Below are 15064 nucleotides of genomic sequence, written 5' to 3'. Positions count from 1 at the left end.
GACCTGTCATCAAATTTTAGGCCTGTGCTGGTGATGATGATAAGTCAATGCTAACGACAAATAGCCGACAAAACAGGTGTTATATATTATATATATATATAATACCTGTATATATTAGGCAATATATATATGATAATTGATTTAGACATTCATTCATCAGTAATTCCTTAAGTATATTACAATTGGAGAGGAATGGTATGTTTTTTTTGTGAATGTATGTATGTGTGTGTGTGTGTGTGTGTGTGTGTGTGTGTGTGTGTGTGTGTGTGTGTGTGTTAGGTGTCTCTCTTTTCATAGCCGTGGTAGCGACTGTTGAGCGCTGGTTGGCTGCTTTCGAGACATGTTTTAGGTCAGGGGCATGAAGTTTGGGCACATGGAGGCTCCCAACAGCAGCTCATGTATGAGAAAATATGAGAGAGAGAGAGAGAGAGAGAGAGAGAGAGAGAGAGAGAGAGACCACCACAGGCTTCGGGATCTAATGCTTGCACTCAATTGATTCAACTTTTACATAGACTTAATAAACTATATATATAATAGTGATATCGGATAATAATATGATTTTAGTTGCACTTTAGTTAGTAGTCCGTCAACTGTAACCGTCATAAAAATTTTTTAGTAGAGATTAATCATTATTTATATATATATATAAACACGCGCTGAAAGAGATAGTAGTTTTTTTCCTACTATTTAATTGTTGGCGAAAAATATATATATATATATAATAATAAAAAACTAAATAAAAGTTTTTTGATTCAGTGTTTTTTTGTTTGTTTGTTTGTTGTGAATTGGTTTTTAATAATAATAATAATATTAGTCAATAAATTATTATTATTATTATATAATAAATAAATAAATATGAATTCCTTTAGACAACATTTACAGTTAATTATTTCAACGCTATTTATATTACAAGGTATGAAACTTTTTTTTGTTTGTTTGTTTATATTTTTAATTTACTAAAAAAACATGTAATTAATTTGTTTTTTACATAATATAATTTATTATTAACTAATTAATATCATAAATAAATTTTCAATAATTAATATCATAAATAATTTTCAATAATTAATTAACTATATATTATTTCAATTAATTAATTAACTAAAATTTATATTATATTACAAAATTTTTCTTACGATTATTTTTCCTATACCTAAGTTTAAAAGTTTTATTACAAAAACTTATATATAAAGTATATAAATATTTTTATGTTGAAAAGTTTATTTAGAAATTTTTTGAATATTATTAACAAAATATTATGAGTTTTATTATTAAATATTAAAAAACTTTTTTTTATATAAAAAACCTCAAAATGTTTATTAAGACTTAAGTTTATTGGTTCACAGGTTGATGACCCAATCCTAGAGAGAGAGAGAGAGAGAGAGAGAGAGAGAGAGAGAGAGAGAGAGAGAGAGAGAGAGAGAGAGAGAGAGAGAGAGAGAGAGAGAGAGAGAGAGAGAGAGAGAGAGAGCTTGAAATGGGTCATCAAAACTGATACAAAATTAGCATCAATTTTGTTAATATTTTTTTAATAAATAAATATATAAAAAAATAATTTCTATGGATATATTTAAGCCCATCATATATAAGCTTTTTATTTGATAATAATATTAAAATTAAATCCTTAAACACATAGACCGATAGGATCACTACATATACATCCCATATCCCTATAGCCTTGATTTTATGTAATATATTTAGTTTTGTTTTACTTTATAATAACCTTTTAATTTTTTTGATGAGAAATTAATGCCATATTTATTTATATATACACTAAATATATATATATTATATAAAAGTTTATTTATTAGACAATAATTAGTTATGACTTTTATAGGTCTTGAGGTCATATTATTATTAATAATAATAATAAGTGTTTTTTAAATACATCACTAGAAAAACGGTGTTAAATATCAAACATTTACATGTAATAAAAAAAATTACTTAACATTTTTGTTTGTTTGACCATTAGGTTAAATTGATAACCATTTTTTTTCTCTCTCTCAATCAAATTTAATTTTGTAAATAAAATGTTAGGAAATGTAGATTTAATAGTTTTAAATAAATGAAAATAAGAAATATGTGTTATTATTGCTTAATTAATTATTCAGATCTCGTTTTTGATTTAAATTAATTATTAATAATATTAAAGTGAAATATAAAATATTTATCTCTCTCTCTCCCCCTAACTATAAGAGAGTCCTAATTGATGGCGAAATTATATACAAATTATTTTACTATAATATTATAAGTAATGACTTTTTTATTTAAAAAAATAAACCTATAATTTTAAAGTACTTATTAAACTTTCTAATTAAAAAAAATATATATACAATAATTTATAAATATTATTAATATTTGGTTAATTAAATAAAACTAATTAACAAACAGACAAACATACAATACATTACAAACAATTAACAAATTTTTTTATATATATACACATACACTGTATGTGATTACTAATATTGCAACAATAATAATTTTTGTTTGTTTGTTTGTATGGGGACAGTATGGTCGCAGCGACAGTCGCCACAATTTTCGTTCAGTTCAAATGCCAACCCTAACTATCAGCCGGCACAGCCGCAGCCACAGCAACCGGCCCAGCAGGCCGCACCGCGACCGGCGGCCACCTATGCCGGCAGTTTTATTTGTCCCCAGGATTTCGGTTTCTATCCGCACGGCAAAAGCTGCGACAAGTACTGGGCCTGCGATAATGGTAAGTGTTTTTTTTTGGTTGTTGTTTGTTGGCTACCTGTGCTCCCTATCAATACAAACATTTTTTGTTGTATTCTTAGGCACCAGTAGTCTGAAGACATGCGGCAATGGACTGGTATTTGACGACTCGGATGCCAAACGAGAGAACTGTGCCTATCCTTTCTCAGTTGATTGTGGAGAAAGAGCTGATTTAGGTTTGTCTTTCAAAAAAAACAAACAAACAAATAAAAAATAATTTTAATATTTTTTGTTTAATGAAAATTAATTGCTTTAAAACAATTTTTTTTGTTACTTAAATTGATTGAAATGATGATAATATATATAAATATTTAATAACAACCAAAAAAAATTCTTTAAACAAAAAGTATGTCACTTACTATACATATTATAATACAGTATATAGTGTTTTATTTATTTATAATATATATATACTGTATAAATATTTATATATAATTGTATTGAATCGTATAATCAAATCAATTAATATACAGTACAATACAATGTCATCTGATTGAGTGTCTGTGAGAAACAGTTGTTTGTCTGATGACTTAAATATAAAAAATAAATAAATAATTTTTACGATAATAATAATAATAATAGCAATTTTCGCGACTTTTTTGTCGTAACAATAGTAATAACAATAAAAATGTAGTTATCATTTAAACTAAAACTACTAATTAGTTTAATAGCTTTAAAATGCATATATATATTGAAAAATAAATCTATTGATTGCACACATAATTCAGTGATGCATTTGATTTATTATATTTAATATATATATATATATATATTAAATATAATAAATATATATACAGTACTAATGAAGTTGTGAAATGAAACCTCAATTTATTATTTTAGAGTTCATTAGAGATATCTTAATATAAAAATTATACAAAATTTTTTCCCAATAAAAAAAATTAGTCTAAAAAAATTATAACATACAGTACAATGTTTTGTATATTAAATTTAGGTGATAAAAAAAATTAATTTTTATTAGACAATTACTATACAATGTTATTGTATTACTATTATTATGTGTTTATGTAATTCAAAATTATTTAAAATTAATTAAATTAATAATTGTATGGTTTGTCTATCAAAAAAATATATATATATCAGAGCCACCCATATCGACACCTCACTGTCCCCGATTGTACGGTATCTTTAGCGACCCGACCAATTGCCGGGTGTTTTATTCATGCTGGAACGGTGAGGCATCCAAATACGAGTGCCCGCCCGGCCTGGCCTACGATGCCGACCAACGTGTATGCGTTTGGGCCGATCATGTCGACCGATGCGACTCATCGGGTAAGTGTTGTTGTTGTTGTTGTTAACCAAACAAATAACAAAAAATTATATAACAATTATAGCTATACTAATAAATAAAATAATTAAATAAATAAATAAAAACAACAAATTGTCCATTAATTTGTTTCACACATCAAACAACAAAAAATTCAAATAAAAAAAAAGTTTACGGAAGTTTCCCCCCATAATAATAATTTACAATTTATGCAATTTGTGCCATTACTTAAACAACAAGTAGTTTTTTTGCTATACATATACAGTATATATAAATTTATTTAATTTTAAAATAAGACATTTTTCAATATAAATAAAAAAAGATATACAGTATATACAATAAAATAAATATAATTTTTTAATTTTATTTGAAACACATATATATATTTTAATGGCTTTTTTGAGAAAAACTATTTTCTCGAGGGAAGAGAAAACTTTGACTGACTTTTTTGTGTTGATTTAAAATAAATAAATAAAATAATAATTTGCTTTTAGGCGATCCCATAGTTTTTTTGATATACAGTATAACCTCTCCTCCCATTGACTATTACACGACACACACACACACAAAACATTAGCTTAGATTTTCAACAAAAATTTAAATTTTTTTTATATAAACTTTTTTTTATCTGACATTCTTTCAACAACAAAAAATTAGTGTAAATATACAGTTATAATGATATATATATATATATATATATATATACTGTATATTTCAATATATATTTATCTCTAACTTTTACTTTAGAGCCCTTAGGAAATAATATATATACCAAATAATCTGTTGAATTAATTATAAAATAAAATTATTTGAAATTATCTAATATATGAAAAAAACTAGATTATAATGTTTTGAAAAAAATGATGTACTAATTTGTCGTTAATATGTATTACATAAATATAAATTACATAATATATATTGATATCATATATTATTTGATATATTGGTACCCCTCAAACAAAATTAATTAATTAATACATAAATTATAGATTAGTTTAGATACACATTATTATGTAATTTAAACAAAAATACCAATTGTATAATTTTTTTAACATTTAAATTGTATTTATTTTTTTTTATTCTAGAAATTAGCGATGGATTTGTCTGCCCCGGTATGTAACCGCATATTATCAATACAACTATGTTTATGATATTTATTTAAATGATTTTATTACTAAATAACAGTCTTATTTTGATTAAGACCCCACAGAAACTGACCAACCAGGCCATTACACCCGTCACGCCCACCCAACTGATTGTCGCAAATTTTATGTCTGCATTGAAGGAGTCGCCCGTCCCTATGGTATACATTGATTACTGATTACACTATAAATAATTTTTGTTTAAAAAAAAAGTTTTTATATAACTAATACAAAAAATTATTTTCTATATAAATAGGTTGTAGTATAGGAACTGTATTCAATGTCGAGTCCCTACAATGTGACGATCCCGAAAACGTACCTGGATGGTATGTTACTCTAACCCCCACCCACCCCCATTTATAATTTATCTAGCTAATTTTTGTTTAATTTTTGTTTTGTTTAATTTATTAGTGAAAAATATTACGGAGATCTTGACTCAAAACAAGTGAAAAAACTTCAGAGAGACGGCGGACGCAACTAACAAAAAAAATTAATAATAATAAAAAATAAAATAAATCATACCATCGATTGATTATATATATATATATATTGAATATATATATATATTAATTGTTAATTTTTTTCACATAAATTATATTATTATTATTATTTTAATTTTATTGACAACTATTTTTGTTTGTTCATAATTTCAAATATATATATATATAATTAATTATATCAAACACACATATATATATACACACATAAAAAACATACTTAAAAAACATTTTATATATGTCAGTCACAACTAATTTTCTCAATTTTTTTTAATTAATTAATCAAATAATAATCAAATGAATAAATTAATAAAAAAAATTACAAAACTTAAAATATTTGTCGTTTAAAAGTATAAAAAATGTATTTATGAAAAAATCATTTGCATGTTGTTATTGAAATAACTAATTTTTATTTTATTTTTTTAAATGTTTCTCTCTATCTATATTTAATGATAATTTAATAATTAGTGTATTATCTACACAAACATATATGTATGTCATCTAAAAAAAAGTTGTAAGCGATTGCCATATTTTGTTATAATTTATAAAAAAAATAATAATTTTTGAAAAAACTAACAGCTATTTACTATCATAGCATTAAATCTTTTATTTTGAAATGTGTAACAAAATTTGTAATATTTAAAAAAAATAATTTTTTTTGGTTAGTCGTATGAATATTATGTAACTGTGTTTTAAACATACATATTATATAATAATTATATTACGGATTACAAACAAAACTATTTACTACTACTACTATAATACTAATTAATTGGACAATATTTGTACCAAAGAGGCATCAATATATAAATATACTGTATATACAGTATATATATTATATTGAATATTAATAATTATATAGTATTTAGCAATCATTAACTTAATTTTTTTGTAATTAATTTTTTTAATGCAAAAACAATTATTATATAACAAAATACATCATATTTAACAATTTCAACTTAATTAGTGCCATTGTTTTATTATTTAAAAAAATAACTAGTAATTCAATAGTAATGTAATTCAATAACTAAAATATTATAATATAAATTATATATATATATAAATTTTATATTGATTTATAAATAAAAATTAGGAAATTTTTTCGGAGTAAATTATCAAGATTTTTAAAATATAATTTATAAATATTTATATTTATCTATATAAATATAATATATATAATTATTGCCAGTTATAACCAAACAAAACCAAACCAGGATTTATGTTTTGTGGTTCAAACCTAATAATGATATCTCTATTTTTAGGACAAATCTATTACCAATAAAAAAATGTGTTATCAAATATATGTATATACAGTATATACACTGTATATTCACTGTATATACACTGTATATAAAATATATTAAGAGTAAAGACCTAAAATAAATGATAGTAAAAATATTTTCATTATCATTATAAATCATGATTGTATCGTTAAAAAAAATAATAATCCAATAAAACGTCAATTTATTTTTAGGTGTGTTCAAATGTTTGACCTATTAATTTATTTTTTTATATATATACAGTATATATATATTTAGCTAGATTATAATTTTTATGATATAATTTTGTTAAAAAAAATTTATTATGATTATGATATAATTATTTTATCAATAATTTTTGTTAGATATAATAATAACTAAATAAATTTAGTTATGCAGTAGATTTAATATATATATACATATTTAACAATTTTTATTAAATTTTATTTAATTTTTAAAAATATATATATAAAAAATATAATACAAAATACAAACTTTTAGTTTACTGATTAAAACATTTTTTTTAATAAAAATTTTAATATATTGTACAATACTGTAGGTTATGATTATTTGCATCGGATTCAGTTAATAAGCGGCAAATCTATTCAATAATAATAATAATAAATTTAAATTTTTAATTTTTAATTTAATATATGATTTAAATAAATATTTACTTAGATTTTGTTTGTTATAAAAACCAAATTGATATCTACTGTAATAATGTATAATCCAATGATGAAAGAGAGAGAGAGAGAGAGAGAGAGAGAGAGAGAGAGACCAGTGAGAGTTCAATGAAATTATTATACAAATTATATCACAATTTTTCTGATTTAAAAAAATCATTTGTTTTTTTCACAATTATCAATTTTGACCTAATTTATGACATAAAAAATATATACAATTTATATTAATTATATTAGCAATAACATCAAAACAAATAATAATAATAATAATAATAATTACATCATTTATTTTATTATCCAAACGTTCAAAAAATTCAATTTGACTTTTACTTCTATACCTAGTATTGAAAAAATTTATTAATTTAATTAATTATATATTTTTTTCAAAATAAATACAACAATTATTTTTTTCCTTACAATACAATTGATGGCACGTTCTTAAAGATTGGAGTAATTGTGCGTAACTTGCGGTCACCGCCAGCACCGGTAGCACCGATACCATCATTATTACTATTATTTTTATTGGTGACACCAATAGTTTTATTATTATTATTATTATTACCATTAGATTTCTCTCTCCAAGCTATGCGAGCACTTTCTCTAATAAATTTAATAATAAATTTTTTAAAAAACAAGATTTAATTATTAGATAAAATTAAATTTACAGTAAATTAATTTATATCATATAGTAATTTATACGAATAATTATGTAATACTATATATTATTAATATTATTGAATAAATACTTTTAGGATAATTAAATTTTTATCTTTATAAATACACATTTAATTATATAAATTGCTGATGTATTTGTGTTGATATTTATTAAATTTAATTTTTAAAAAGCTATAAAATTATTATTTTTAATGTATTATTATTATTATTATTATTATTACATACCTACGTTTATTACCATTATTAATAGTTGTGCTACCATTCAAAGTTATATTAGTACCCTGACCATTTTTAGTCTATATAAAATAAATTATTGAAAACAAAAATTAATTATACATTAATTTACATATTATTAGTATTATTTTGTATTTTTTTTAATGTATTACTATTTATAAATTACTATTTTTTGTTGTTGTATTAATTGTTTAACAAGCATGTAATACACACACACACACTAACTAGTGTTTTGAAAATTATTATGCAATTTCTATTAAATTATAAATATATAGTTTTTTAGTAAATCTAAATATTTTATTGAATATTATCAAAGTTTATGTTAAATATTTTTTCATGCTTTAGTTATTATACAACAATTTTTTTTAACTTATACTATAACATAAAAATTTGATTGAATTAAACCCTAAATCCCTAAGCTATCATATTTTAATTTATTACTAATGTTTTTTTATAATAATTTATATGGAAATACAGTGACATTTATTTGTTACATTTGTACAACTAGTGTCATTAAAAATTGATTTTAATACATACATACATACATACAAATGCTAGTATAGAATCTATACTATAGATTGTTTTTTAAAAAAATATATGATTAAAAAAAGCTAAAAGTAAATTAAATTTTGTTTTGTTTTGTATAAAACTAATTAATTTATTGGACATTGAAACTAGAATTTTACTTTTAAGTTAATTAAAAAATCTTAATAATATAATAATATATTTTTATTATATCAAAAAATGAAAAAAAGAAAATCTCATATAATTTAATATTTAATATAATATAAACAATATTGGTTTGTATATTATATACAATAATAATAATAATAAACATATTTAATAATTATATGCAATAAAATATAATAAATTAAAAAATATTATAATAATAATAATATCAATAATTACAATATCATTCCCAGTGTTGCTGATCTCACTTTGATTTCTAGAGTCTAGACAATCAAATTAATCCAAAAATATTATTATTTTTTTATTATTATTATATATACAATTATTATAAAATAATAATTATATTATTTATAAAAAAAACATTTTTATTATGTGTATGTAATTACTTGTTATTTCTTCTATGGCCACTATTTTTGATGGTTTACCCAATTGACAGCCCATAACTTCATGATGTCTATAACATTGATAATATTTTTAATATTATCATTATTATTAATATTATTAGTTTATAACATAATTATAATGTTACATTTAATATCATATATTCACGCACATATTTTTTTGAATAATAATTATTATTAAAGTATTAACATTCAGTAATCATTAAACATTCAAATAACTTTATAGTATATAATTAACTTTATAATATATAAAAATAATAATAATAACTGAGTATATAATACAGTTTGATTTAAATAAACATTTTTTTGTGGTTAATTTATAAAAATTTTGATTATTTAATTTTTTTATAAACAATATTCAATATACATCTATAGATTTTATATTATTCAAAAATATTACATAATTTTATTTCCATACATTTTACACACACATACACTCACACATATTTATTTTGACATATATGAGAATAATTGTTGTTAAAAAAATTATATATATATATATATATATAATTATATTTATATATATATCTATGTTGTCATTATGTCACTACTGGATACCATTGGATATTAAATGTTGTGATATTATAAATAATATATATATTTGATATATAGATATAATACTGTATAATATATTTATATTTAATATGTGATGATTTTATGTTTTCATCAAATAAATGTATATATATATAATAAATAATAACTTATAGTTGTTAGCATTACTATTAATATTATTGTTTGAATAACATTATTGACAAATTTAGTTTTTCCATTTAAATTTTATTTTTAATCATTATTATAATAATTTACTATACAATTGCTAGTGTCCTATATATTTATACAAATACTATTCAATACATATGAGATACTAATATATATATATATATATATATATATATATGCCATTAAATCAGTTTAATTACTGTATTTTTAGTTTATTTGTACATATATTTAGTGCAAATAATCAACAACACAATCTACATACAGTATATATTTAATGCACTAATATTTTTTATTAAAAATTAAAAATAGTTAGCATAGCTTTAACACATTTTTTTTTAAAAATAAAAGTTTTTTAATCGTTTAAAACTTTAGTAAACAAACAAATGTCATACACACACACACACACACACAAAGTTAATACAATAAGTGTGTATAATAAGTAAGTTTTTTTGTAAATTTAAGTGTTGCGTAATAATGATACTAAATAGACTAAAAAATATAAATCATAAGAAACTAAACAAATAATATATACAGTATATATCATATATATATATATGGCTAATGATGTGAAGCCCAAAATAAGTTATTTATAACGTTAATAGTAATAAAACTATAGTAAATTGTTTAATAAATAAGTCACATTGATTTCATATTTAATTTATGATATGTCTTACCAAAAAAAATATTAAGCATAAGAAACAAATATAGTTAAGTTGACATCAAATGATAGACTATAATCACTTTTACACACACACTCACTCACACACACACACATACACACTATAGATATACATATTTACTGTATTATTTATAAAATACAAAATAATTAATTGGAAATTTCTTGCTTAAAAATATTATTAGCAAGGTTATTTATCTTTTAAATATTAATTATTTATTTACTTTAATATTATTTATTTATCTATGCAATTTTCATTAGAAAAATCATCATGCTAATCATATTATTAATTTCATTATAAACCATTTACTTAGATAATTTCTAATAATAAAATTTTTATGAAATTTTCTAAGAAATTTAAATAATTATCATATAAATAAATATATTTCTATTTATAGTTACTGTGTGTGTGTGTGTGTGGGTGTGTGTGTGTGTGTGTCTATGTATTTATATAAATTTAACTCAAATATATTATCCTATTGTCTAAAATTATTGATAATATTTAATACACTTATTTGTCACGTTATCCGTGCAATGATTTTTTGTTTTTGGTTTTCAATACAATTTAATAATGATTTTTAGTAATTTAATTGACAATTTATATTGAATATATCACAATGTTTTTCATGCATTAAAAATTCATTAATTTTTTTTAATCAATTATATCTAATATTATATTTAATTATTCAAACAGATAATTAATTTTCTAAGTTGATGCTACTAAATGAATAAAAAAATAGTTATATAATTATAATTAAAAATCAAATATTTATAACAGTTATACTGAAAAATCTAAAAATAATATTCAAAAGCTAATTATAATTATATTGTTTACTAAAAAAATAAATACAAATTTAATTTATAGGTATATTATAAAACATGTATCAAAATGATCGAAACTAATAATTGAAAAAAATATTAATAATAAATTATTACCTAAATTAGTAATAGTAATAATTTTTTTTTAAAAAAAACTTAATCATACACTTAAGTATACACAAAAAATATTTATTTAGATAAAACTTTTATTTTATAATATTTTATGAACTCAATTTATTTTCAAATAATAAATTATGATTAAATAAATAAATAAAAATTACATTTATGTATATATATAAAGTATTAAACTTTATTAACCAAACAAACAAAAGTAGAGAAAAAACAAAAACAAATAATAAATTAATCGATTTTATTATATATATATATATAAATACAGTAGTAATACAATTGAATAGATAAATGAATTTTTTCAATAAATTACTTATACATACATTTATATACAATATATATCAATACTACTATTACTACTATCAATAACATCACAGAATATTCTGTTTTTTTTTAAAAAATTATATCATAATATATTGACACACCAGAGGACAGTTATATAGTAATAGTAATAATAATAATAAACTTATACAGTGTATGGTCTGTCGTACAGTGAAACACACGTACTGTTTGTGTGTGTATGTGTGTGTGTGCGTGCAATACATCACACTCACAATCATACAGTAAATGCTAGTGTGTGTGTGTGTTATGCACTGCAGTAAAAATAGTCAATAGCACTATAAAACTATAATATATATATATAATACAATGTTTTTAATATATACCAAATATGAGTAGTGAATGCAAGCCTATGCGCTTGAAGTATGTTTAACTACAAGTAGTAGTAGTACTGTAGAGGAAAAGGCATTGCACTGGTATTACAACAGCCAAACCTACTACTATTGCTAAACTATTGGTGCTCTTTATATTGTTGTACTATAGAGGAGGGAAAGGCATTGTGTTTTAGTACTGTATTATTATTATTATTATTAGTAGAGAGGGAAAGGTGTGCTTTTCATAATACCGTACCATTAATTGTAGGCAACGTTTTCATTGATTTAGTAGTTAATAATTTTTGTATTTAAATCACTTAAGATTTATTATTAATTGTTATCTAATTGTCTGTCTGACTGTCTGTCTGTCAACAATTTTGAATGTGATTTTTGACTCTTTATTTTATTATAAATTTTTTTTGGTGACAAAAATAACTGAATGAATGGCTACTAATCAACGGACTAAACATCTGCTGGTAATATATGTCGACAATTGTGGCGACAATTGGAAACAATTTGTCTCTTGATATGTGGTTTAATATGACTTCTTGTTATTCTTCATCATCTTTTTGAATGCCATTGTCATCGACGACAACAACAATAACAACCAAATGAAAACTACAAACCAATTTGAAGTCCAAATTATATTTATAATTAATAATTAGTTTTTTTTGAGACCAATTTTTTTTTAATTAATTTTCGTTGTCATCAAAATTTTATTTTATTAATTTTTTTTTTGTAAAAACTATTTTTAAAGGTATGTATGCATTTGATTGCATTATTATAACTTAATTGATTTTTTATTATTATAATGTATAAGTAATAACATATTGTTTTAATGATATATCATATTATTATTTAACATATGTATTGATGATATCTATCTAAATATTTTATATATGATATATACCTATCATATATAATCTATTATTTTATTGGTATTTTTTGTTGTTGTTGTCGCTAAATGCATGGAAAAAACATATTATTATATATTAATTGATTGATTGTTTGTTTGCTTGCTTGCTATCCTATTAATGATTTTTTATTATATTATATAATAATAATAACTGACATAATTGACAACACAATATACAGTTGTATATTAAAACCCATATATGCTATATAAAAATTACTAAATTATTATTATATAACATAACTATTAGGTTATATATCATATCATATATATATATATATATATATATATGATGTCTATTGAGGCCATCCATAGGCTATTTATTTTATTCTTGATTATAGTTTTTAATAAATAGCCCAACAGTTTTCAATATACATGTACTGTATATAAGTTATAATCAAATGCTTATATATTTTTTGCTATATATATATTTTAATGGTATAAAAATGGTTATGTAATACACATACTGTAATATACTGTATGTATGTCTATCTATTTGGTGGACACTTCGCGGATCTATTGACGTAAATGGTTTGACACCGACTGTTTAAGTTGAGACCCGATTTTATTGATATATATAATGTATATTTATATATATATATATATATATGATATAAAAGGATTGTTATACCATATATAGGATATATTAATGTAAATGCATATAAACACATACAATACATTGTATATAAATGTTTATCATATATTATTTATATATATATATATAGTTAGATAACATGATAAATGTATTGTCTTTTTTTATAATAATAATATACATATATATTATTAATAACACAATGAATTATATATTTGTTTGTTATTTTCTAATGCATTTAAATAGATACAGTATTGTCTATTATTATACCCATATAAACATGTTTTTCTATAGACTATATGTTTATTATTATTAATTTATTATCATATAATCTACTGTATTATTATTATTCATGTTATAATGCAATTAAACATTTTTTTAAAAACATTATTTTATGGTAAACAACTATATAAATTTATATATATATATATATATATATATATATATATATATGATATAAATGTATATTTATTAATACATCGGCTCAGTTAGGTTTATGTGAATATATTTATATTATTATTTTTAATATTATGAAACTTGAATTTTTTTTTGTTTTTTTTATAATTAGTTTTATTCAACACTACATATACAATGTGTTGTGAAATAAAAACTAGAAATAAATTATTTTAGTTTAGTTGAGAAACTCATGTATGGTATGTGTGTTTAGGGAGACAACCCTTTTATCTCTTTCTCTTAAATACATTGACCGGTTATTGCCGGTTAATATGCATACATGTCCAGTGAGATAGACAACACATAGCCCCCTAACCCTTTAAAATCATAGATATATAGTATAATAATGGGGAAAATATACTGTATATGTAATACATATTTAGAAAAGTTATTTTATGGGCTTAAAAAATGGCGCTATATTTTATATAAATTAAAAATTGCAATAATAGTATATTTATTTAGATTATTTATTATTAGACTAACAAACAACAAATTGTATTTTGTTGT

The 15064-nt window shown here is 21.0% G+C and overlaps 1 protein-coding gene and 1 long non-coding RNA gene across 2 annotated transcripts; one reads left to right on the top strand and one right to left on the bottom strand.

The window, feature by feature from the left end:
- Positions 1–855: 855 nt before the first annotated feature.
- On the top strand, positions 856–5688 carry LOC128956071 (protein obstructor-E-like). Its single transcript, XM_054301754.1, has 8 exons — positions 856–913; positions 2513–2719; positions 2799–2912; positions 3838–4026; positions 5107–5133; positions 5223–5324; positions 5420–5489; positions 5575–5688. The coding sequence occupies exons 1-8, from the start codon at positions 856–858 to the stop codon at positions 5642–5644; spliced, it is 837 nt and encodes a 278-aa protein (XP_054157729.1). The 3' UTR covers positions 5645–5688.
- Positions 5689–8162: 2474 nt separating this feature from the next.
- LOC128955070 (uncharacterized) lies at positions 8163–9642 on the bottom strand. The gene is made up of 4 exons (XR_008484494.1): positions 9588–9642; positions 9421–9464; positions 8503–8573; positions 8163–8202 (listed from the first exon to the last, which is right to left on the bottom strand). It is a non-coding gene; the product is annotated as an uncharacterized LOC128955070 (long non-coding RNA).
- Between the last annotated feature and the right edge of the window lie 5422 nt (positions 9643–15064).

This window comes from Oppia nitens, unplaced genomic scaffold, assembly GCF_028296485.1.
Source record: "Oppia nitens isolate AA-2021 unplaced genomic scaffold, nextdenovo-longstitch-racon4-pilon3 scaffold2_pilon_pilon_pilon, whole genome shotgun sequence".
Classification (NCBI taxonomy): Eukaryota; Metazoa; Arthropoda; class Arachnida; order Sarcoptiformes; family Oppiidae; genus Oppia; species Oppia nitens.
The sequence above is the reverse complement of the archived record's forward strand: the minus strand, read 5'-3'. Positions and strand labels throughout refer to the sequence as shown.